Here is a 27,391-nt window from a genome sequence, read left to right on the forward strand (position 1 = left end):
CCAGCTGCACTCTAGAAAAGTGAAAGTTTTCAAGGACAACAAAAGTTTTATCTGAGTCTGGGCTTCAAGCCAAATTTCCCTTAAATATAATAAATTGTAGTGCTGTGGTTCGCCACTAGATGTCGTTGACATCATCTTCCAGCTTTTTAAGTCCAAACTTATATTACAAGCTTTTCAAGTCTCTTTAAAAAAAATTTCAAAAGCACTTTTAGTCTCCAAATTTCAAAACTATATATATGTATTGATTCCAAATTAATCTTGTAATTTTCTCTGTTTTTCTCCAAGCAATTAATTTTCCGCTTTTCTTTTCCTGAGGGAATGGGGTGGAAATTCCCTTTCACTCTCTCATTGGGAGGATTCTTTGCTTTGGGTGGTTTTTTCCAGGAAAAAAGTCTCAAAGTCATAAAGAGAAGATAGGGTCTCACCCAGTTCCATCCACGTTGCTCGAAAATTGCTCCTTAGTGCTTATTTTCTTTGGTTATCAGCAGCTTCTGACTAGCCACATGAATGTAGCTAGTCTTTCCCCACCAGTTTGGAAGGCTTCCTCGGATCAAACGGAAGGGCCGCCACCCTTCCATGATCAACAAGAGTCCCCTCCTTTTTTGTTGCCTCTCCAGAGTAACTTTCAACCCTGTTAAGGGTGCCCAGCAGGGCAAAATCGAATGTGGAAGACTGTTTTCCTATGTCTGTGACACCTCAATGTCAAACTGGATTCTCGCATGGCAATTATTTTAACTGATTCATTTGTGTCTATTTTTTGCTTTGTTAAATCTTCTTAAACAAAGGGGACAATTATAAAATGACAGACAGGATTGTCTTAAAATAAACAAATAAACAGGCCTTTGGGACCAATTCATTTAATTGTAAACCATATGAGAGAATTTCCCAAGAAAAAGGAAAGTGAAAAATGATGTTTCTCACATGGCTAACACGACTGCAAAATGATAATATTTCCCTTACTCTGACAAGAATTCAGGATTCATCTTATATTATAAGCATGTTTTAAAACTTACCTGTATTAAATGGACAAATAACATTGATCTACACTAATCTTCCAGTTTAAAAGATGTGCCAGTTTAAATGGTGTGTTTCGCATACTTTTGAAGACCTTCACAGTATGTGCTTAATTCCCACAAATGATGACATTTCATAAGTGATTAGCAATATCATGCAAGATCTTGCAGAATTTTCTAGTGCAGCTATTCAGAATGCTGTGCTTTTGAGACATGACATATAATCTCACAGTGGAAAGATCCAAAAGAGCCATCTGCTTGCCTTAAATCTATAAACCCCATATGATATTATCTGTTATCCCCTTGTTTAATTATCTCATTGCTTCCTATATTTCCCATCTTTACTTTTGCGGTTTTCCTATTGCTGTATGTATTTTAAAATTTATCCTAAACTGTTTTCCTCTCTTCTCATGAATCCATTTTCAATCAGCTATTACTGAGTACCCTTTTTTAACAAATCCTTGAATACAGTTAGTCCTTGACTGATGCCCATAATTAAGCCCAAAATTTTGTTTGCTAAGTGAGACATTTGTTAAGTGAGTTTTGTCCCATTTTACAATCTTTCTTGCCGCAGTTGTTCAGTGAATCACTGCACTTGTTAAATTAGTAACACAGTTGTTAAGTGATTCTGGCTTCCCTCAGTGACTTTGTTAGAACAGGAGTCCCCAATCCCTGGTCCATGGACGAGTACCAGGCTGCAGCATGCCAGCAACCAGTCTACACAAACAAGCAAAGCCCCATCTGCGGGATGCAGGCTGCACACAAAACAACACCCCCTCCGGTCTGCAGAAAAACCTTTCTCCGCATAACCGGTCCTGGTGCCCAAAAGGATGGGGACTTCTGTGTTAGAAGAAGTATACATGACAGTTCTATTTTTCTCTAACAGGCTACAGTTTTTTTTAATCCATTCATTCAAATTGTGTGGTTGCCCATCTCAACAAGTCACTCTAAAGCAATGAACTATCTTAAAATAAATTAAAAATAACTCCTATCACAAATACAAAAATTAAAATTAAAGCAGTTGAGTAAAAAAAATCACATTCAATAGTCGTTAGCAGAGCCTAGAGACAGGAGCAGAGCCAGGTCTTTAGGGAGTTTGACCCAGCCAGCAGGGTGAGGGCTGACCTCTAGAGGGAGAATGCTTCATATGGTGGATGCTATAGCAGAAAAGTAATTCTTCCTGGGCCCCACCAACTACTGTAGCATTCGTTGGTTGATAGAACCCAGGGATTGACAGCTAGGCTTGGAAAGGCAGAAATAAATGGGGAAAGATGATCCTTCAAGTACCTGGTCACTTTGCTGTCCACATTTTAGTTACCGTAAATGCCGGCGTATAAGGCAACTTCCGCGAGCGCTGAAATCGGCGCCAAAGACGGGGGTCGTCTTATACGCCGAGTCGTCTTATACACCGGAAATACTGGTAGTTTCCGGCGTATAAGACAATGTTCTAGGAATGCAGTCCGGCTATAAAGACGGGGGTCGTCTTATACACCGGGTCGCCTTTTACGCCGGCATTTATGGTATATATCAAAAGGTATCAAGGGCTGCTTGTTTTAGAGTGGAAGTGGAAGTAGAGGCAGCCAGGGAGGCTAAAGAGTAATGTAAACTTGTAACTGTTTAATATAAAACAGCATCTACAGAAATAACTTCCTTTCTCTCCTATAATAAAGTAAGCTCAAATATATAACTCAAAGAAATACTAAAGCACTCTGAGAATAAGGTAGAAAAATAGGAGCCTCTTTCAGAGGAGAAGAAAGCCCTTTTGATAAACTGTAAACAGCAGTGTAACACATAATCTGTGCTTTGTGCATGTAAAGACAAAATCAGCACAACTTGATTTCACTATTCAGTAGAAGCAAGTGCTGTCCTCATGCTTAAACCAGGACTTTCCTTTCCCCATTGGGACAAATGGGAGTCCTTTTTATTCATGATTATTATTGCTTTTAAAAAGAAGTGTATTTAGGAGTATTGGTGGCATATGGTAACTATTAACCCAATTTCATAGTCCTGTTAGCTGTCTTGTCTTCAAGAAAAAGAGATTTTATGTGCTTTCTCTCAGCAATTGTGTCACTACACAATCATTCTGTAGAAGTTGCATAAGTCCCTGAAAACTATGCTCAGGTACATCTACACATTTTCATCCTTTTATTTAATTTCATGATTATGCTAGTGTGGTCCTAGAATATCACAAAATGTTGGAAACTGAAAGCTGACTTTGTTGTCTAAAATGATTACGAGAACTCTGATCACTTCTTTACACCATCACATCTTTTATCCACTGCAAATTACTGAACTTTACATTTCCTTTTCTGGGGAAAAAATACAGTTTAAATCAGTTCATTCATAAGAAAGACAATCCAAACAGAAACTTGATTTTATGGTTGTCTATACTGAAGTCCCACTTCAGCAATAGTTTATATTAATTCCTGAACTAGAGCCTGTATTTTACCAACCATCAAACAACTCTGTATTTTAAACCTCCACTATAAATACAAATCATATCAAGATTAAAAATACCTGATTCATGACTTCCAGTTCCGGTTCGTGGCGTCCCTAGTCATACAAGGAGACTTGTCTCCTCGTCAGCTAGCCTTCCCTCTGCCGGTAGACCCTTATGCGGGTCGAAGGTTGCCCTGGAAGGTGCAACTTCTGTCGAGGAGGCTTTGCTTTGCTAAGGAGGAGCGGCAGCTCCTCCAGCTGTCTGAGCTATCTCTGAGGGCCGATGGAGAAGAAGATCGGCAGTAAAATGACCGATCACCCTGCCGCTTCAAACCGCAAGTCAAAGAACATCTAAGCTGTAAGAACCACCATGGTGAATCCGGGTGAGGATTTTTTGCTTTTTCCTGTTCCTCTCTTCATTTTATCTTGCTTTTTTTTTTTTTGCCTGTAACAGCCTTGTTGGAATTATTTCCCTGGCTTGAAAAAGCAGCTTCTACATGCTTGGGAAGAAAGGTGTTACAGAAGAATACAATGAAATTTTAAAGACTATACTTTATTTTCATATATTTTAGGATACAGAAAAAAAAATTTTCTAAGAGCTGTACTATCATTTTATGCTGGAAGATTATTTCTTTTTTCACATTATATTTCAAAAGAAAGAAAAAAGGGGAAAATGGTGTCTGTAAAAGTTTTTTTCAACTTACAGATGACATCTAGTGGTGAAAATCTATTATTGCAGCTTTTGGCTATTTGTTGGAGATGGAATAGATGGACCTTCAAATTACCTTTGAAGAGAAAAGATAAGCTGATCCAGCTGTGAGAGTAGTGGGGGTGGACACTGTTTAACTTTTATTAAACACAGCCTCCACAAGAAGAAAAAAGAGACTCTTTTTAATTACTATCAAAATGGAGAAAGCTCATTTACAATTAAACTGCAAACTTATATTGGGAAAGATTTATGAGGCCACTGCAGAAATATGTGCTACAATAAAAGAGTTTACTACAGAATTAAGATCCAGAAGTTGTACTTCAAATCTTCAAACTGATCTTCAGACCACATCTGACTATTCTACAAATCAAAACATACTAGAAGATGAAACAACTGAGATAAATGAGGAAGTTTATAAGTTATCTTATAAATATTCCATCTACAGCTTTGAGGACCAGAAGAATCAAAGATTGAGACTGGAAACTTTAAAGCAACAAAGCTTTAAGGATGAGAGAAATAGATGCCTAATGCAGAGGATGGGATTCCTATTGTTTCAAAGGGCACTACAAGCAATAAAGAGAGATCTATTGGCTGAAAGGAAAGTTTGGTTATGGAAACCTGCCTGGCACAGAAAAAAAGCCAGAATAAGACTGAAAAGAGGAATTTAAAATTGTGTAATGGATTTAAAGGCAATGTTGATTTATGGACAGTTATGAGGATTAAGATTCAGCGTTAGAAGTAAGAAAAAAGATTGATTATTAGAACAGATGTTTTAATTAGATTAAGAATGTATTTTTTGGAATAATAGCTTTATTTTCATGAAAATTATTATGTATTGGAATGGAAAAAATGCTGGCTTTTTAGAGTTGGATTGTTTTAATAATTAATTGTTTTAAATTAGAAAGATGATGTTTCTGTATGGTAATATAGATTGAAAAGATATGATAATCTATTGGATGAAATTTGAATTTTGTTTAATGAATTGAAATGAGTTAAGACTTATCCTATTTTGTTATTTTAAAGAGACTGATCGATTGATGGATTATATATGTATAGGGTAGATTAATATTTTATCTTAATTAGGATATGTATTGTGTAGTGGAAGAAGAAATAAATGAGACTTATGATAAAATGAGGGATATAAGAGATTAAGAATTAGAATATAGCTGGAAGAGATACCTGAATTGATAACTTCTTGACTTAAAGTTAAATTTGATTATGGTAATTGTAAATTCACAAAGTTTTAAAACAGGTTTAGCAGTTATAGAAATTTAAATTAGAAATGGAATATTTTAAACGTATTATGCTAGTTGAGGGAAATAGAGAGGGGATATTGAATGTATTGAGTTGAGTTATTTATATATGGTTCTATTGTTGAATGTTTGATTACCCAAACTCCATGGTGTGTCCTGAGCACCTTTTTTTAAGATTTAAAAAACCAATAAAATGTGTTTCAAAAAAAATATTCCTGTTTCATACGGTATAAAAGAATAAAATATCAACATGAATACAGAGAGAGAGAAAGAGACAGACAGACAGATAGACAGCAGACAGAGAGACAGACAGACAAAGATTCTTACAGGACTCCCTATTTCAGGGATATCAAACTCACAACATCACATGACGTGTTGCGACATATCACAACTTTTCCCCCATTGCCAGCACTGGGGTGCGTGCAATTTTAGTGTGACGCATCCGGCCCGTGAGCCGGCAGTTTGACACCCCTGACCTATTACAATTCGGCTAAGAAAAAGAGAGGACACAAGAATCAATATTTTTCTTCAGATTTTTCGAAAAGGAGGTAATCCCTTTGGGAATATGGGAATTCCCTTGGAATAGCCTGTTGCTATCTTGTCAATCTAAAGTTTGTTACATTCTTCACTTCCAATATCCCATTCTCATTGTGTTTGCAACAATTCCGCATTGCATTTGTGAATCTTTGCAATGTATTTGTAATCTTTTTAAAATAAGCTATCCTGTACATTCTTAATAAATCTAAAAACATAGCCTATCCCAGTGATGGCGAACATTTTAGAGACTGAGTGCCCAAACTGCAACCCAAAACCCACTTATGCATTGTCGAGTGCCGGGTGGGTGTGGCCCATTGGCTGGACGTGGCCCATTGGCTGGGCATGGCTGCGGTGGTAATGGCAGAGAGGGCTCTGAGTGCTCCCTCTGGCACCCGTGCCATAGGTTCACCACCACCGGCCTATCCTGTTATATATCTTCATATTCTATAAAGTTACAAAGATTATGCTGGGTCAATTCCCATAGGATAAAAAATAATAGTAAGGCTTACCTCATGTCCCAACCTCTAACCCCATATATATTAAACATAAAACATTTGGAATGAACCTGGGCTTGTCTATGTGTTCATATACATTATGGCTTTAAATACACATAGACTTTATGAATGAAAGCTATGAATATCTGCATACATAAGTTTCTGATCTTGTTTAAATAATACTGTGCTGAATTTTAATATTTGAATTTCTCACAAATGTTCTTAGAAAAAGGGGTTTTGTTTTCCTATTCCATTCTAACAAGTTTTATAACTTCTTTTAACAGATTTAAACTCCTACTTTGATACTGTTGTTTTCTATTACTTCCTCTTCCATTATTCTGCAGCCTCTTTAGATGCACACATTTTCTGATCTAAACACATTTCACTGCAAGAATTCCCCAAATTTTCTCTTAACTAGATTTAACTACGGATGTGAAGCCAAAAGACTTCAGGCTTTTGTTAAGATGACTGCATAAAGAAAGATAGAACATATGCTCCTTTTAGCCATCTCATAGCTAAGCCAAGTGCTGAAAAAAACTCGATGCCTGTCCATAATTTGCTTTCCCAAAATTGCTTTTTTTCTTTGTTCCTCAAAAGCAATTTGTTTTTCATCAAAATGATCCAGAATCATAAATATGCAGAAGCATTTGCCATAACGCTTCATTAAACATCTTTCCCCATCAAGACCTGCTCAGATGAAAATTAGACTCAATTAAACCCAGCTTCAGATGTTCTGTATCGAAGGTATATTAAACACACCCAGCCACATTTTCTTTCCATTTTTACACCTCAGCTGGAGTGATTCCAAAAGCCTATAAGAATTTGAAAGTAAGCTCTGAATCTTGCAGGTTGAAAGGACCACAATATTCAGACCAGCAGGGCACTGTTGATCCTAGGTAACGGAGCTTGATATTACAGATCTGTCTACAAGGAATCTCTGCCAACATCAATTATTCCCTTTGGCATTCCACTTTGACCCAAAGGAGACATTAATAAAAGCAAAGGTTTATGCCTACACAAAGACCTTCCATTTCATTGCAAATTTTCATCCTGCCACCAAGTTGTATAAGCAGTTCACACCACTCCCTAAAGGCCAAACAATCACTTCCTGCAGGGTGACTGATGCTTAAACAAATTTTCTCTTGTGCTCAGTTGCACATCTGAGTTTTTCTGTCAGCAGGGAACTGCTCTGGTACAGTCGAATTAAGCAAAGGTAGTATGTGCTTGAATTTGTGTGTACGCATACACTGGGTGGGCAAGAGAAACGGATATATGTACATAGATATATGGATCCATTTCCCTGTTAAAACAAAGTTATGTTAATGGAGTCTATGACATTAGGCTGAATTTGCTTTAAGCAGTCAATCTTAACTGTATACATGTGCACACAAATTTATACAGAGAAGCTTTAGTTAAACTAAATTAAACACAGGATAAATCCAGGTACAATATCTACTACAGATAGAGGACAGCTGTTCTAGTGTAAATCCTTGCTACCACCTGGATTATGATTAACTCTAGATGCAATAAAATTGGCCTTACAATGATTAACTATGAATAGGGTATTACCCCAGTTAAGCTTCCATTTCCTACTAATCAAGCAAAGAGACCTGCTTAAAGCCTGGTTTGTATCAGATGGATAAAGATGGCATGACTACCTGAATTCCATTCCAATTAAATAAGGTTTGTATTAAAAACTATTTTAAATGTGAAATAACAAAAAGGTTTGAAGTAAAACTGATCTAACTGATCCTTACTAACAACTAAATAAGGGAAAAACATCTTGGGATTATTCCAGCAGTTTTCAGCTTCCTGAAAAAGTTCAGTCTTTCATGAAATCAGCATGGTCTTAAGTAACAGTTGAGACTGCTCAATTAAAAAACTACATATTCAGAGTTAAGTATGCTTGCAGATGAAAGAATATCTGAGGAATGAGTCAACAATTTTACTAACATGTTCTTATCAACATGTTATTTTAAGATACAATATCTAGCGGAACATTCTTGACTAAAAATTGGGGTGTCGATCAATATAACAATATCTTAATTACTGAATATTCATTTGTATATATCAGAAAACTACCATAGCTTTAATTCAAGAGGTCAAGACAGTGTTCAGAATGCTTCCTCCTCTTAGTTCTCCCACAGAAACATCGCAGTGAAAAATATTTGCCAAAAGTCACCAAATGGAACATTTCAAAATATCAAGCCTTTCAAATCCAGAAATGTATAACAACTGCACTTAAGAACATCTTTAGGTGAAAAATAATCTGCTTTTCTTTATTTTCTTAATTGCAATGGCATCCCCTAATGTTATTTTGTCAGTGGTACAAACTAGTTTTCTAGTTTTCCTCCTGGGGAAACTTCTGAGTTTATTTACTTTAAAAAAACCCACCTTTAGAGCCTTTCTCCATCTTATTACATTCATTATAGTGCAATTGTCAACATCCCTACCCCTCCCAAAAAACCCCATTGCAGTCATTGGCAAGGCACCCAGGACAGTCACCAAAACATGTATATATATCTTGCTATCTAATTAGTTGCCTAGCTTGCTGGGTTTCTGAGTTATTCGGGTTTTCAACAACACCCAATACTCTTGCTATTCTTCCCCTCTCCACTTGAAACTTGCCAAGAGTGTTCACCCCCCTCCAACTGTGTCAAGTTTCAGCCAAGCAAATTAACCTTCCATTTCCTCAATAGAAACTGCACTGTTTTGTCAGCCATCTATTACTGTTACAGCCATCTATGTGAGCCTTCTCTTTTAGCAGTTTAAGACAACTCTTTATGTGAGCTACATTTTTGGTGGCTATTTTGGACATTTTCAAGGTACTGCTTGAAAAAATGTACAATAAGCCTGTACAGACCAAGATGTTTTGAAATTAAACTAACATAAATGCATTGTAAAGATACATTGATTTGATATCATCCTGGATGAGACTTTATCCAAAAAAGATTAAAAATGAAGGGAAGATAGAATTCTATGATTCGAAATATTCTCCACAGAAATAAAGCATCAAGATTGCTCTGAAAAAAAAAACCAACTGTTGAGGTAGCTTAAATCTAGTGTGGAAATAAAAATAGGCCCTTTTTAAAGTAAGAGAATCCAACTAGTCCCAGTAGGCATTACAAAATTCTAATAAGTAATGCTTGGACATTTCAACTGCATTGAAATATACAATGCTAGCTTCCTAAAAAATAAAATAATTGCTCCTCCTAAGAATATCTTATGTCTAACCCCAACAATACTTATAGGATGACAACTGTGCCATCAAGCAGAGTAACAAAGAGGATTCAAATGGCTGAAGTAGCCAAGGGTTGCTAGTTCCAACACTTAACAGTCATGCAAATATTCTCCTCAACTACAGAACAGAATTTCTCTAGAATGCTAGTGTTTTATCTGTTAAATAAGAACAAGGTTTTATTTGGGATATTTTGCAGCAATATTAAATTAATATTGTGTTTCTCCTGAATGATGGCATTTATTCATTTCAACATTGTACGGACTGTAGCTGTTTTGACTGGGATTTCTCTCTCTTTCTCTCCCTCCCTCCCTCTCTCTCTTCATCTTTCCTACATATCAAAGATCTGCTTAGACATCTTTACACTAGAGAATTAGTCTATGACAATATTACCTTGTTGGGTTTCTTCATGGCCAGAGCCTGCACTCAAAGTTCTGAACAAAGCAGCCCTTGAAGCTGTTCATTTTCAAAAGGGGTTACAAAGCCCACTGGGCCTCCCAGATTATTTTGCAACAAGTCATATCCCATGAAGAAATTCAGTTCTATGTAACACAAAAACAAAGTCACATTAAAGGGAAAGTAAGTAAGTAAGCAAGCAAAATTCCCTGCTGATCTGTCTGCCTAGAATCATGGCTTTTATTGCTTATATTCTTGAACAAAATGGTCTTCTAAAGATGTATGACCCCTCTGTATCACTAATCTACAATGTTTTCATGATGCTATATTCTTAAGGATATCATAGACATCAGTGGAAACCACAGGAAATACTTTATTCCCTTTTCTTTCATGCTTCTTGAAGTTTTACAATGGAAGGGGGTAGGACATTTAAAAACAGGGTCTACTTGTTGTCCAGGACATTATTCTTCTTGTACACCTATGTGCTTCTTGTGCATTCTAACTTTAAAATATTAAAATGTTCCATAACAAAAATAATAACACAGGTACAAAGCCCAGGAAAACATATCAGGGCTGTTGTTTGTTACTTCTTTATAAATTGTGAAAATCTGTTTAAAGAGGTTGAAAAAGAAAAAGAAAAAAAAAGATGCTTAAAAAAAGTAGCAGCAATCTGTTTCCTATTACATAATTATCTAAACAAGAAGTCCATAGTCACTGTTGTTTGAAAGTACTTGTAACCAGAAGAAGAGCTGAGCTTGATTTTATTTTCTTCTGTGATCTTGCCTGTGCTATGTAGTAGTAAGCAATACATAAGAGAGAAAATAACTCTGAGAGACCTGTGTAAACAAAGTTGTAAATGTAATATATAGTTTTCCTGAAAAACCTAAGAAACACACGGGTCTGCAAGAATTAACTTCATGGTACATTCCAGCTTTTAGGATTGACGGAGTTTCCTAAACTCATTGGGTCAAATTGACCATATCAACCTCACATGTCAGTTGTGAGGTTTACTTACAGCATTCATTTCTTTAAAATGCCCCAATACACTGGCAAATATGATATTGTGAATGACATTTCCAAGTGCACGGCTATCAAGAAAGTAAGAATCTTTGGAAGACAAGCTTTGTATAGCTATTAAAACTGTGTCTGGTAAAATCTGATTGTCTGTACAACTTAAAAGGAGGAAGAGGGAGGATTAGGAAAAGGAAGAAGGGTTTTTTAGATGAAAAGATGGTTAAGCAATGTAGCATGACAAACTATTTTTTTATAAATATTTAAATTATTTTCCCTTCTAGATTGAGTTGGAAAGTTAAACTCGCCTTCTCCACACAATTTCAAATGCCAACAAGTCTATGCATTAATTCTCAGCCTTCCATAGCTCTATGAAGAACAGCTCATCAGTCATCTCATTGCTGCACAGCAAAATTAAACCTACTGTACTCAACTCATATGATTTCCTTCATGGACTAATTTCTAGAAGCTGTTATTCTTCAGCAACACTGGGTATCCGGTATCTTCAGCAAGTAGCAATGGAATAAATAGTCTTCCCAATTCAGATGTACAATCTGTATGCAGAACATACCAACTTTCTCCTGTAAGTACAGTTTTGTGTATGAACTTAAATGCTGGTAATAGCACTTTATATGTATTATGCTATCTTTTGTTCAAACTTTAATTAATCTACATAATTATGTAAACTAGGATTGCAATATACTATTGTTACATGAATGGAAGTAATAAAATAATCAGCAAATAATCATGAAAGACAGGGTTATTAGTTGAACTGTTTGTCTGTTGGTCTATTTCCATCAAATCCATTGTTTTAACAAGTTTATTTTATAAGTTATTTTATAATTTAGAAAAGATATATTCATCAGTACATTGATTAAAGAAAGCACCATTTCTGGTTCCCGTTCAACTGTGATATGATGGTAAGCCCTTGATTTTGAAGCTAACTTGAATTTCAGAGAGGTGTGATGGCTCAGTGCGTAAAGATGCTAAGCTTGTCAGCTGGAAAGTTGACAGCCCAAATTTGATTCCTGAGTGTTGCCCGACAGGGTGAGTTCCCATTACTTGCCCTATCTTCTGCTCACCTAGCAGTTCGAAAACTTGAAAATAAGAGTAGATAAATAGGTACCACTCCATTGGGAAGATAAAAGAATTCCATGTGCCTCAGCATCTAGCATATTGGCTACCTGATTATGGAAACTTCTTCAGACAATGCTGGCTTCCTTGGCTAAGAAACAGAGATGAGATGGCCCCCTAGAGTTGGACATGATTGGACAGAAGAAACATTTACCTTTAGAATTACAGAAACAGACTAATTTTCCTTTTCACCAATGGATAGAGTTCTAGCTGGCATTCAAATGGGAAGTAGGTGGCTCACAATTCCCTTGCTTATTTTTATGCTCCATGAAGTAGAACTGGTTTTCCATTAAGATTCTTGGGCAGAGAGGCAGTCAGAACTGTAGGTGTACTTATGGGGAGAGGAGGTATGGTAGTTCAAGCTAGCAGAGTCATACAGAAAAGGAAAGTGGTCTGGGTGTCAAGACATATGAACACTATCCTCCCTCAAATCTGGTGGAAGAGATGTCAGCCTGCAATCCTATCTAAATTTTCCTGGGAATAAATTCCAGTGATAGCTCCTTTCTCCTGAAAAAAACAGTGCAGAGTATAATTAAGATTGAACTGGTTGTTCTTAATTTAGATAATACCTCTGTAGCAGTACTATAAGCAACCTTGATTCTTTCCAATTTGGCCTGCCATATAAGTCAACAACGATAACCACCAGAGTATTTGATTCATTTCTGTGAAATGTCTAGCTGCAAAATACTTTCCATGTAATAAATTTAAAAAAAAGAAAAACAATGTTCCAAATCTCAAGTACCCACAGATTTACTAGCAAACAGAATAACTATTAGGATTATTAATGTATTTAAATTTAATTTAAATTATTATTCTTATCCCTAAAATTGTGGTTTCATGCTCTAACAATTTTTATATAATGTTAATGAAACCTGAGAAAGAATCTTGCTACCAATATTTATTCCAGTAGAATCTGAGCTTACAATGCTCATTTCCAGGTGGCGGCCATAAATAACCTTTATATAAATGTCCACCTTAATTAATCAGGAGATGGTCCTGGCTTCCTGATTCTTAATTTGTGCCCTAGTAAAGCTCTAACAGGTTTGACCAAATGATTGCCAATTTACTGTGGTTCCAAAGTGATAATAATTTCTGATCATATACAAATTTTTGGGAAATTTGATTTTGCAAGACTAATTAGAAACTGAATATGCAAAATTGATTCTCAATAAAGCCATACATTTATCTGTTAGTTTATAAAACATTAACTAAAAGCAAGGTTTTAGGTTTTGGATTTACTTATGGGAATAAATGTCTAATCTTATGTTTAAAAGCATAAAAATATATTTTTGAAAACTCTTAATCCATCAGAATCTTCTTAGAAAGTTCCATTTCCCCCTTGGCAGTGGAGCACATAAAATAGATTAAGCAAAGATAGAGTTTATTAATACATTATAACTGGAATCAGTTCAACCAGATTTTTTTTCACTGATTCCTTTTCTCTCCTACTGTCTCTGCTGGGTGTAACAAAAATGTCTGGTTTTGATACACATTGACCCCCACACATGAAGTGATAAGCTGAAAGTGCCTGACAAAATGAATCCTGATCACCAGTAGGATTCAATAAAGACATCTGCAGGTTTATTCTCAACAATCTAAAATTGGCCTTATAGGACCTGAAACATAAACTGCTTTAGAATTGGCTCTTGCAGTTACATCCCATGATGATTATTAAAATTGTGTGAGGTATCAACTACCATTACAATTTTTATGAGGTTATTTTTCCATACATAGTGACATCAGATAGAAAGTTGTTAATCCACTTGTTTAATCACAATCTTCCTCAAATACCAGGAAACAGGATTATACATGGCTGAAAAAAAAAAAAAACCACACAGGAAAAAAAGGCAACTGCAGATATTTTTTCTGTTTGAAATGCCATTTTCATTTCCAGAGAAAATACATTTCTACATCTGAATTTAAACAGAATGAATAAAAGCAAGACACTTGGAGGAAGTTTTAAGAGGAATAGAAGAATACTATTAATAGCATATGCTATTGCTGGACATTTTCAAAGAGTTTGCAATTTGGGACACTTGAAATGTATGGGGAATGTGGACAGGAATCAACTGCTCCATCATAATTTAATTATTCCTGATACTTATAGGGAAAATTACAATTCCAAAATTTCTTAACTTGCCTAGCTGTGAAAATAGTGGGATTTTTATGTTGGTTCCATTATGGGAACAGGTAGTATGCCATCTAAAATAATGTACACTATTCTACATAAGTGGCTTGCTGAACATTGAAGTGATAGAGTATACAATTTAATTCAAAACACCCAAGGTTCAAGGCTTCTGATGCTCAGGATAGATAAAAAAAAAAACATATGTCTATAAAACCTTAACTGCAGTTGACATGGACAGTGCTAGCCATATTAACTAGTAGACAGGTGAAGTATAACATTGTTTTCTATGTTCCTTAGATGGAGGCCCCTTGCCAGGAGCGCAGTGTTTGCATATCATGTCCTTCATGACTGATAAAAATTCAAAATGCTTGATAAAATTCAAAAAAAATACATTTAAAAACATGCTTATTTTTTTAAAGGCAACTTCAGATATGCCTCAGATTTCAATTCATGGCAGTGAAGATGATGATTGTTAACCAGTATCCACCAAGAAATCAGGAGTGGCACAATATAGCTGCTGTATATTTAACAGATTACATGCTCCAGACTATTGAAGGCATCTTATTTGCTCTATTAGGTACATATTTACAATCCTCAAACTCATAGAATTCATTTTACCAAAACTTGGTGGCAAATTGTTGATTTGGATAGAGATTTTATGTTCTGCATTTTTGTAGTGAGGATTTCAAAGCCAGAAGAGGATGCATGAGGCTAGGCAAGACCATTATCAAACCCAGGCACAGGTATACTCATCAAGCTCAGGGCAAAGGAATAAGTTGGGAAGAAATCCACTGTAAGGGCAGAAGACCGGCTAGATTCTACAGTAACTTTTATTATTATCCATAAGAGTTGCTACAGAAGAAAACAACTTATGTGTCTGAGTGCTCTCCTTAAGTCCACCTGAAATACGCCTGGTTGCTGATTATATGTTCTAGGTCAGTGATGGTGAACCTTTTAGAGACCAAGTGCCCAAACTGCAACCCAAACCCACTTATGTATTGCTGGGTGCCGGATGAGTGTGGCCCACTGGGTGGGCATGACCCATTGGGTGGGCAAGACTGTGGTGGTAACGGCAGACTGGGTGGGACTAAAAAGTTCAATCAATCAATTCCAAATCTGTGAGATTTTTTTCCCCTCAAGAAGTTGAAATTGATTGATTGATTGAACCTTTTTTTTTTTTTTTTTTTGCACACGGCGGCAGAGGCCTAAAGCGAAAAGGTTTTATAAAACCCAGCTGAAGGCCTAGGACTAGGGCGACAGCATATGTGCTCACAGAGAGGGCTCTGTTGCCACCTGAGGCACCCGTGCCATAGGTTCGCCACCACGGTTCTAGGTCTTTCATAGGAGGAATGTGTACATAGCAAAGCCGTCTGCTTTCAAAATGGCCAACATGAAAATTGAAGAGGACCCTGTTGATAATTAACTATTCATTCTGCATGGCTCTTACTATATATTCTAAATATAATAAGCGAATTAGTATCTAAATGGAATGATTCTCAGTTAAAAGGAAAAGTCAGTATTTTAATAGTATTATGATAAAATCACTAGAATGGAGACTATCTGCTGGAACGGAGTCTTTGGTTATACAAAGCTATTTTTACCTTATTATATTGTTTTCTTTTTATGCTTAACCATAAGCTTCAAATCACCAGGACCAGATGGATTACATCCCAAGGTTCTCAAGGAACTGGCAGATGTGATCTCAGAACCACTGAACTATATTTTTCAAAGATCCTGGAGCACTGGGGAACTACCAGAGGACTAGAAAAGAGCTGATGTAGTTCCCATCTTCAAAAAAGGGGAAAAAAATGGATCCAGGAAATTACAGACCTATCAGCCTGACCTCAATACCTGGGAAGATTCTGGAAAAGATAATCAAACAATGAATCAGCAAATACCTACGGCAAACCAAGTCATTACTAAAAGCCAACACGGGTTTGTCAAAAACAGATCATGCAAGACAAATCTTATTGCATTCTTTGACCAAGTGACAAAATTAGTGGATCAGAGGAATGCTGTGGATATAATTTACTTGGACTTCAGTAAGGCATTTGACAAAGTAGATCATAACCTACTACTTGATAAGATAGAAAAATGTGGGTCAGACAGCATCACACCAGATGGATCCATAGCTGACTGACCAGCTGTACTCAGCATGTGGTCCTCAATGGAACCACATCTACAGGGAGGGAAGTGTGTGGTGGAGTGCCCCAGGGCTCTGTTCTGGGCCCAGTGCTCTTCAACATCTTCATCAATGATTTGGACGAGGGGATAGATGTGGAACTCATCAAATTTGCAGACAACACCAAACTGGCAGGAATAGCCAACACTCCAGAAGACAGGCTTAGGATACAGGAGGATCTGGACAGACTTGAACACTGGATGCTATCTAATAAAATGAAATTCAATGGTGAAAAAAGTAAGGTTCTACATTTAGGCAAGAAAAACCAAATGTACAGGTATAGTATAGGGGGTACCTTGCTCAATAGTAGTAACTGTGAAAGGGATCTCGGCGTCCTAGTGGGCAATCATTTAAATATCAGCCAGCATATTTAATAATAATAATAATAATAACAACAACAACAACAACAACAACAATAATAATAATATCAAAAACATCTGCCAGACTATCCCACCTCCTTTACATGGATGATCTGAAGCTGTATGGAAAAACATCATCTGAAATAGAATCGCTGCTCAATACTGTCTGTATATATAGCCAAGATATTGTAATGGAGTTTGGCTTGGACAAATGTGCCACACTTACTATCAAACAAGGAAAAATAGTGAAAACTGAAGGAATCAAGATGCCCCACGAAAATAACATTAAGAGTTTGGATGAGGAAGATACTACAAATACTTGGGTATCCTTCAAGCTGACAACATCAAGCACACTGAAGTCAAGAAAAAGATTAGAGGTGAATACATCAAGAGAGTGAAGAAGATCTTAAAGTCCAAACTCAATGGAGGAAATACCATAAAGGCAATCAACACCTGGGCAATCCCAGTCATTAGGTACACAGCTGGAATAGTGGACTGGACTCAAGCAGAACTAAAAGCAATGGATAGGCAGACCAGAAAAATAATGACAATGAATCATGCCCTTCATCCACGCAGTGACATTGATAGACTTTATCTACCAAGGCAAATAGGTGGGCGTGGAATGCTACAAGTACATCAGATGGTTGAAGAAGAAAAAATGGCTTTGGAAGAATATCTGAAGAACAATGATGAAGATGCACTGAAATTAGTATATCAGGAAGGCTTACTAACTACTGGAGAGACCAAACTGGCCTACAAGAAAGACCAAATGAAGAACAGAATAGAGGCATGGGAAGACAAAGCACTACATGGCCAATACATTAAAAAAATAACTGGGAAAGCAGATAATAATAAAACCTGGCAATGGCTAAGAGCAGGAAAATTGAAGAAAGAGACCGAGGGACTAATTCTGGCTGCACAAGACCAAGCCTTAAGGACAAATGCATCTAAAGTCAAAATTGAGAAGACAGCAACAGACAGTAAGTGCCGCCTATGCAAAGAAGCTGAAGAAACAGTGGACCACCTGGTAAGCTGTTGCAAGAAGATTGCACACACTGACTACAAGCAGCGGCATGACAAAGTAGCAACAATGGTGCATTGGAAGATCTGCAAAAAATATCATTTGCCTGTAAGCAAAAACTGGTGGGATCATAAAATAGAGAAAGTCATAGAAAATGATAAAATTAAACTGCTCTGGGACTTCAGAATTCAAACAGACAAGCACCTGCAACATAACACCCCAGACTTAACAATTGTCGATAAGAAAGACAAAAAAGTCTGGATAGTGGACGTGGCAGTGCCTGGAGACAGCAGAATAGACGAGAAAGAACTGGAGAAGATAACAAAATACAAAGACCTACAAATAGAAATAGAAAGACTGTGGCAAAAGCAATCAAGGGTAGTACCAATAGTGATAGGCTCCTTGGGTGCAATCCCAAAACAACTGGAGCACCACTTGAACACCATTGGCATTGACAAATTCGCGATTAGTCAATTGCAAAAGGCGGCCTTACTAGGAACTGCTTCCATCCTGCGACGATACCTCTAATACCATCAAACATCCACATCTACCTATCCCAGGTCCTGGGTAAGGATTCGATAGGTAGACAAAATGTCAAATCCAGTCTGAACATCTGGCTGACTGTGTGATGATCCATAATAATAATATTATAATAATAATAATGTTGGAAGGTATCTTGGAGGTCATCTAGTCCAACCCCATGCTCAGGCAGGAAACCCTACACTAGTTCAGACAAATGGCTGTCCAGTCTCTTCTTTAAAATGTCCAGTGTTGGAGCATTCACCGCTTCTGGAGGCAGGTTGTTCCACTGGTTAATTGTTCTAACTGTCAGGAAGTTTCTCCTTAGTTCTAGGTTGCTTCTCTCCTTGATTAGGCAAGAAACACCAAATGTACAGGTATTGTATAGGGCAGTGATGGCGAACCTATGACACGCGTGTCAGTGCTGACACGCGTAGCCATTTGGGGTGACAGGCGCAGGATTTCATGCGATTTTATGCAATTCATCCTCAGCTCCTGCACGCCGAGGATGAAAGAAATTTTTTTTTTTTTTGCCACGGAAGAGAAATCCCCACGGATACCTGGTGGGTCACCAGGTTATGTGGGACTCGAACCCACTAAAACTCTCCCATTATGACTACCGCCCCCCTAGAGCAACCGTACCACTACGGCCTTGGATCCAGGAAGGATGAAAGAAATACGCGGGACATGTGATCTCCCCCACGCACACTCACTCATTCACTGTGTCCCCGCCGCAAACTTCAGCCTGCGCCGCCGCCAATTGACAGGCAAGCACAGGCACAGCCCCTTTATCAGTGCAGGGGCTGCTGGTAAGGTGTGCGTGCCGTGCGCACACACTTCATCAGCATGGCTGAGAGTACGTTAGGGAGGACCCCCAGGAGAGGAGCGCAGGAACCATGCACGCCTTTCTCCAGTCAGGCCGCAATTAGTGAGTGCCACACAGTAAGGGGGACCTGTGAGCGCCATTAGCAGCAACTATTGGGGTGCCATGGACTTGTAATTGCCCACAATAACTGAGATAAGTGAGGGGGAGACTGTGTTAGGCTAGTTAACCCCTAATTGGCTAACAAGCTATCTATAATTCTATCTGCTGTCACTGATGGAGCACCCAAAAAATAAAAAACAAAGGTTAAGTAAAGGGAGTGGTAGTAGCAGCGGCCGACCCTTTCAAGAGACATGGAGCGAGATGTATGGTATTATAGAAAAAAATGGCAGATCATTTTGCATTCTATGTACTGAAACGGTAGTAAGCAGAACATGGAATATAAATAGACATTTTGAAACTAATCATTCCCAGCTCTTGGAAAAAAGTGAGGATGAAAGGAAGGAATACATTTCCAGGAAGCTACACCTTTATAAGAGCCAATCTAACTCCATCCTTAAATTTATAAAAGGCTGTACAAATTTAACATCTGCAAGTTTGAGCATTGCTCACTCCATAGCTCAGCATGCAAAAGCACTTAATGAGGGAGAATTTATTAAAGAAACTCTCCTAAGATGTGCGCCACTTCTATTTCACGATATGCAGAATAAAGATGCAATTATTAAGAGAATATCTGAGTTACCACTCAGTAGAAATATCATAAAAGACCGAATAATGAGACTGAACACAAACGTACAACATCAATTAAAGAGAGACATAAGGAATTGTAAATTTATTTATTTATTTATTTACAAATATTTATATGCCGCCCAATCCCAAAGGACTCAGGGCGGCGTACAAGGTTAAAAACAGTCATAAAAGAATAAAATAATCCAGTCAAATATTTTTCCATCTGTCTTGATGAAACTACTGATGTCATGTCACATGCTCAGTTGGCCATTATTGGTCGATATTCTGATAGTCACACAATGAGAGAAGAGTTGATAAAGTTAGTATCAGTTCCAACAAGTACATCAGGAAGCGAAATATGTAAGGTTGTTATGCAAACATTCTGCGACCTAAGCATTGATATCTCTAAAGTTGTGTCAGTGACGACAGATGGTGCCCCAAACATGGTGGGGGAAAAATTGTTTACAGAAGCTATTGGACATCCGATTGTGCCTTTTCATTGTATTATCCATCAGGAGGCTTTATGTGCCAAGGCAGGATTCACTGACTTAAATGACTTAATGTCAGTTGTTACAAAAGTAGTTAATTTAATAGCTGCTCGCCCCCTTCACAAGCGAGAATTTTCAGCACTTTTACTGGAGGTTGATTCCACCTACAGTGGACTGCTGATGTACAATAATGTAAGATGGCTGAGCCAAGGCAAGGTTCTTGAGCGCTTTGTGGAGTGCCTTGAAGAAATTAAGGTATTTCATGAAGATAAGGATCTGGGAAACTTTCCTCAGCTCAATGATGATAAGTGGGTCAACACCCTGATGTTTTTTACAGATCTCTCTGTTCATGTTAATGAACTGAACTTAAAGTTACAAGGTTTTGGCAAAAGTATTGATGTTATGTTTGGATACATAAAAGCTTTTGAAAGTAAAGTAAAAATTTTCAAGCAAGATGTAGAAACTAAAACGTATAAGTATTTTCCTCGAGTACAAAAGCATTTTGAGAAGGCCAATGCAGCTGTACGAAATGAAGTGGAACTCTTGCATATGAAGTGCCAGCATGTTTTAGACTTGTTACTTGACCAGTTTACTGATAGATTTAGTCAATTTAGAAGCCTAGAACAGACCATGAGAATAATTAAGTATCCTGATGTAGTAGTCTACAATAGTTTGGAATTAAATGGTTTCCAATGGACGCAAATAGATGATTAGGAGATGCAGCTTGCAGAATTTCAAGACAGCATCTGGGCTCAGGTGTTTATCGACTTGAGGTCAAAGCTTGAGAATCTGGAAAGGGGCCACTTGGAGAATCAAGATGAGTGCCACTACGAACAGGAAATTTGGAGTGCCTGGAACAGACTACCAGACATTTTTAGCACCCTGAAAAATATAGCAACAGCTTTACTCACAATTTTTCCTTCTACGTACTTTTGTGAGACCTTATTCTCAGCATTAAATAATATCAAAACCAACAAAAGAAACAGATTGACAGATGAGGTTAGTAGCGCTTGCTTGGGCCTGAAGTGTACAAAATACCAACCTTCAATTGAAGATTTAGCCAATGAAATTCAGCAACAAAAAAGTCACTAATATGCAGGTTAGTTAAAGAATTCGCCCTCCCCCTCACTTATCTCAGTTCACGGCACCCCAAACAAGTTCAATAATATCAAGGGCAACATACGAAATCGACAGATTGATGAACAAAGAAGTTACTAAGCAGGTATGTTAAATAATTTGTTTTTGGTTTATTAAATACAATTATATATTGCAATTATACATTTTTGTAGTTTAAACTATAAATTGCGCAAAATTATGTTTTTTGTCGAAGTGACACACCACGCGAGTTATGCTCGATTTTTTGCCGAATTTTGACACACCACGCCGAAAAGGTTGCCCAATAGTAGTAACTGTGAGAGGGATCTCAGAGTCCTAGTGGACAATCATTTAAATATGAGCCAGCAGTGTGCTGCAGCTGCCAAAAAGGCCAACACAGTGCTAGGCTGCATTAACAGAGGGATAGAATCAAGATCACGTGAAGTGTTAATATCACTTTACAATGCCTTGGAAAGGCCACACTTGGAAAACTGCATCCAGTTTTGGTCACCACGATGTAAAAAAGATGTTGAGACTCTAAAAAGAGTATAGAGAAGAGCAACGAAGATGATTAGGGGACTGGAGGCTAAAACATATAAGGAACGGTTGCTGGAATTGGGTATGTCTAGTTTAACGAAGAGAAGGACGAGGGGAGACTTGATAGCAGTGTTCCAATATCTCAGGGCTGCCACAGAGAAGAGGGAGTCAAGCTATTTTCCAAATCCCCTGAAGGCAGGACAAGAAGCAACGGATGGAAACTAATGAGTGTTGGATCGGTGAATGCTCCAACACTGGAAGTTTTTAAGAAGAAACTGGACAGCCATTTATCCAAAATGGTATAGGGTTACCTGCTTGAGCAGGAGGTTGGACTTGATGACCTCCAAGGTCCCTTCCAACATTATTATTATTATTATTGTCAATCATCGCACAGTCAGCCAGATGTTCAGACTGGATTTGGCATTTTGTCTACCTATCGAGTCCTTACCCAGGACCTGGGATAGGCAGATGTGGATGTTTGATGGTATTACAGGTATCGTCGCAGGATGGAAGCAGTTCCTAATAAGGCCGCCTTTTGCAATTGACTAATAGCGAATTTGTCAATGCCAATGGTGTTCAAGTGGTGCTCCAGTTGTTTTGGGATTGCGCCCAAGGAGCCTATGACTATTGGTACTACCCTTGCTTGCTTTTGCCACAGTCTTTCTATTTCTATTTGTAGGTCTTTGTATTTTGTTATCTTCTCCAGTTCTTTCTCTTCTATTCTGCTGTCTCCAGGCACTGCCACGTCCACTATCCAGACTTTTTTGTCTTTCTTATCGACAATTGTTAAGTCTGGGGTGTTATGTTGCAGGTGCTTGTCTGTTTGAATTCTGAAGTCCCAGAGCAGTTTAATTTTATCATTTTCTATGACTTTCTCTATTTTATGATCCCACCAGTTTTTGCTTACAGGCAAATGATATTTTTTGCAGATCTTCCAATGCACCATTGTTGCTACTTTGTCATGCCGCTGCTTGTAATCAGTCTGTGCAATCTTCTTGCAACAGCTTACCAAGTGGTCCACTGTTTCTTCAGCTTCTTTGCATAGGCGGCACTTACTGTCTGTTGCTGTCTTCTCAATTTTGACTTTGTATGCATTTGTCCTTAAGGCTTGGTCTTGTGCAGCCAGAATTAGTCCCTCGGTCTCTTTCTTCAATTTTCCTGCTCTTAGCCATTGCCAGGTTTTATTATTATCTGCTTTCCCAGCTATTTTTTTCATGTATTGGCCATGTAGTGCTTTGTCTTCCCATGCCTCTATTCTGTTCTTCATTTGGTCTTTCTTGTAGGCCAGTTTGGTCTCTCCAGTAGTTAGTAAGCCTTCCTGATATACTAATTTCAGTGCATCTTCATCATTGTTCTTCAGATATTCTTCCAAAGCCATTTTTTCTTCTTCAACCATCTGATGTACTTGTAGCATTCCACGCCCACCTATTTGCCTTGGTAGATAAAGTCTGTCAATGTCACTGCGTGGATGAAGGGCATGATTCATTGTCATTATTTTTCTGGTCTGCCTATCCATTGCTTTTAGTTCTGCTTGAGTCCAGTCCACTATTCCAGCTGTGTACCTAATGACTGGATTGCCCAGGTGTTGATTGCCTTTATGGTATTTCCTCCATTGAGTTTGGACTTTAAGATCTTCTTCACTCTCTTGATGTATTCACCTCTAATCTTTTTCTTGACTTCAGTGTGCTTGATGTTGTCAGCTTGAAGGATACCCAAGTATTTGTAGTAATCTTCCTCATCCAGACTCTTAATGTTATTTTCGTGGGGCATCTTGATTCCTTCAGTTTTCACTATTTTTCCTTGTTTGATAGTAAGTGTGGCACATTTGTCCAAGCCAAACTCCATTACAATATCTTGGCTATATATACGGACAGTGTTGAGCAGCGATTCTATTTCAGATGATGTTTTTCCATACAGCTTCAGATCATCCATGTAAAGGAGGTGGGATAGTCTGGCAGATGTTTTTGATGTTTGATAGCCATGTCCTGAGTTATTCAGTATTGTTGACAGAGGAAACAGTGCAATAACAAATAGTAATGGTGATAATGAATCTCCTTGAAATATTCCTCTCTTGATATTAACCTCTCCCAGCTTTTCACCATTGATCTGCAACTGTGTCTTCCATTGTGCCATCGATTTTTGCACAAATTTTCTGATGTTTCTACTTACTCTGTTATTTCTAGGCACTTGATTATCCAATCATGTGGCAGAGAGTCAAATGCCTTTTTGTAGTCAATCCATGCCACATTCAGGTTGGTCTTCCTTCTCTTGCAGTTTTCCAAGATCATTTTGTCTATTAGGAGTTGATCTTTTGTTCCTCTGCTATTGGGGCGGTTTCCTTTCTGCTCAGGTGGAAAGAGATTGTTTTCAACTAGATGCTGTTGTACTGCATCAGCTACTACACCAGTTAGTAATTTGAAAGTTGTTGGTAAGCAGGTAATTGGCCTGTAGTTACCTGGTGTTGCCCCTTTTGCTGGATTTTTCATTATTAGGTAGGTTTTCCCAGTTGTTAGCCACTTTTCAATTTCTCCTCCTTGTAGTATATTGTTGAACTGCTTGGCAATGAGTGGGTGTATAACAGTTAGATGTTTCAACCAAAACCCATGCAGTTCATCTTCACCTGGTGCTGACCAATTTTTGATTTTCTTTGCTCTTTTTTCTACCATTTTTGTTGTTATTACTAGTTCTTTCATTTCAACTTCTGTTTTATTTGCATCCACCTCTTTTAACCAAGCCGCATCCTTGTTGTATTTCTTTGGGTTATCCCATATCTGCTTCCAGAACTGCACTGTTTCTTCCTTGTCAGGTACTGACTGATTCCTTGCAGTTTCTCCATTGATGGATTGGTAGAAACGTTTCTGATTGGATTGAAATTGGAGGTTCTGCCTATAGTTTGCAATTCGAGCTTCATATCTACTGATTTTCCTGGCTATAGCTGTTATTTGTTGCTTTATTATTTCCAGTGCTTCCTTGATCTTCCTTGTTTCTAAGTGGTATTTCTTGATTAGGTATTCTTTGGTCTTCTTGTTCTTCAGCTTCTTTTCTTTCATCTGTTCTAGCTTGCTTGCATGTGATCTTAACTTGCTGATCTTATTTTCTAGTCTAACCTTCCATTTTTCTGGTGCACTGTTTGTTTGTTTTTCTTTTTGTTGATTTTACATCCCAGGTATTCTGTTATAACTGCAGCTGTGCTGTACATTAATTGGTTTGTTTCTTGCAGTGAATTGGTGCTTATACTTGCTATTGCAGTATTTGCATCTTTTAATGCTTGTGCTAGCTGTTTCTTTGGAACAAGCTTCAATGCAGGCAGCCTTATTCTGTTGTTTTTGTGCTGTTCTAGATGCTCAATTATTCTTTGTTTCAATTCTTTTATTTCTTTAGTTAGAGGGTTTTGTTCTTCCTGAGGAAGAGGTGCCTGGTTTCCAAATGAGAACAGTTGTATATCTCTGCTGGATTCCTTCACTGCCAACTCCCCCTGGTTTGCCTCTACATTCTGAATTACTTCTGGTAAGGCTTTGATTTCTTTGCCCTGGGTAAACCTTTGCAGTTCGTCCAATTCTGTTTCTGTGAATACTTTATTTCGTGTTATAAATCGGCGTTGATCTGCTAGTCTCTGTTCTGTTATTTCTGATTCTGGATGTTGTTCTTTCCAGAACTGGTGCATTCGTTTTAGATATCCTCTTCTTGTTGGACTTGATCTGTAGTAACAGATCATTATTTCTTTGTTTTCCATCACTGTGTATCTGCGACGGGTAAACACCTTTTCTTCCAGTAGTTCTGCAGCTGCTGGCCCTGGTTGCTCAGCCAACAGTCCTGAGTCCTGTAACCCATTTTTCACCAGATATCCAGGAACTCCAATATCTAGTGCGGACCTTGTTAACCCGGGCGACGTCCGAGCCGGTATGGCATTCTGAAATTTACGTCTCACCATATTTTTTATGGGAGAGACACTCTTTGTCTGACTCCTCTGATGAGACCTGTCCAGTATGGTTGAACCTCTGGCATAGCTCTCATCTTCCTCAGAGTACACAAGCCCCACAACCACGTCAAGGTAGTGCCTCACTGGGGGATGATGATGATTATTATTATTATTATTATTATTATTATTATTATTATTATTATTATTATTATCTGTTACAGTAACTATGTAAAAATTAAATAATTAAATAATATTATGGAGAATTATAATGGAGAATTAAAAATTGGTTTCCTTTTTACTTTCATGAAAAATATTAGTTTTATATAACATCAAAAGTAGACATTTGCAACAGAATTGCAAGATAGCACTTTATTAGAAAAACAGATTATATATGTGTGTGTTTGTGTGTGTGTATATGCACAACTAATAACATGCCTTTAAACCATAATATTGATATTAAATCTTCTCTTTTACAGCATTCCTATTAAAGAAGCCTGTTTTGATACAAAGCAGAAGCATACCAAACATGCAAACATACCATTTGCAACTTGTATTATATTTTCCCCTTTAAATTATTTGTTGACGTATGTATTACTATTGTACTTTTGTATTCATTTTAACTGTACAGGCCTTTATAAAAATGCCAAAGTTCTCAGCTGTTTCCAAGATAATTACCTGATATTTAGAATCATCAACTCCTAACCCAACTGTCTGTGTCAAAAACATGCCAAATTCTCTATGTTACCCATATTATGAAAGATTCAATTAAAAGAGCAAATCAGTCAAGATATTTGGATTTATAGGAAAGTAAAATCCTATGATAGTATTAGAAATATTTCTTCATATCTGGATAATTACAAAAAATCAGCATGAATTTTAGATATTCAGAGTTTGGAAAGAAGGCCTATTTTTAATCCTCTCTTATTGCTCTAGCTTTAGGAAGTAATATAAAAAGCCACACACCCACACTGCAGGCACCATATATTTCATGGCAATAAAAAATAAAGCCATTAAACAATCCATCTACACACTTTCTACAGCAGCAGACATTTATAGAAACAGATCTTCCGCTAGTAATGGATAGAAATTGCACTAATTCATTAGCTTCTACAAAAGAACACCGTAAATATTTTTTTTCTATGTGGTTTCATCTTTTCAAACTTTCACAAACCATTTCTCAACAAGTAGAAAATGGACTGGAAGACTGGGAACTAATTTGATCTGTTTTTAATTTAATCAACTGCACATTCCAGAACATTCCCAGCTTCTCTCTAATCATAGAAGCAGTGTCTCCCATATATTTTCTCCTGGAGAGACAAAAGTAGAAAATGAAGTCCTAGCAGAAAAGGTTAAAAAGCACAGCTCTC

The 27,391-nt window shown here is 37.5% G+C and overlaps 1 protein-coding gene across 5 annotated transcripts in view; it reads right to left on the minus strand.

Moving 5' to 3' along the window:
• The window catches only part of BMPER (BMP binding endothelial regulator), a 277,236-nt gene that overhangs the window by 211,070 nt on the left and 38,775 nt on the right, over positions 1-27,391 (minus strand). Inside the window, exon 3 of one of the 5 annotated variants that reach the window (XM_039336814.1) lies at positions 10,077-10,225. The exons of the other annotated variants lie outside the window; for them this stretch is intronic. Coding sequence (XP_039192748.1) covers positions 10,077-10,094 — 18 coding nt within the window. The 5' untranslated portion in view covers positions 10,095-10,225. The remainder of the gene's footprint in view (positions 1-10,076; positions 10,226-27,391) is intronic. 5 annotated transcript variants of the gene reach the window in all.

This window comes from Crotalus tigris, unplaced genomic scaffold (assembly GCF_016545835.1).
Source record: "Crotalus tigris isolate CLP2741 ecotype Arizona unplaced genomic scaffold, ASM1654583v1 scf7180000017666.379230911805:20528666, whole genome shotgun sequence".
NCBI lineage: Eukaryota > Metazoa > Chordata > Lepidosauria > Squamata > Viperidae > Crotalus > Crotalus tigris.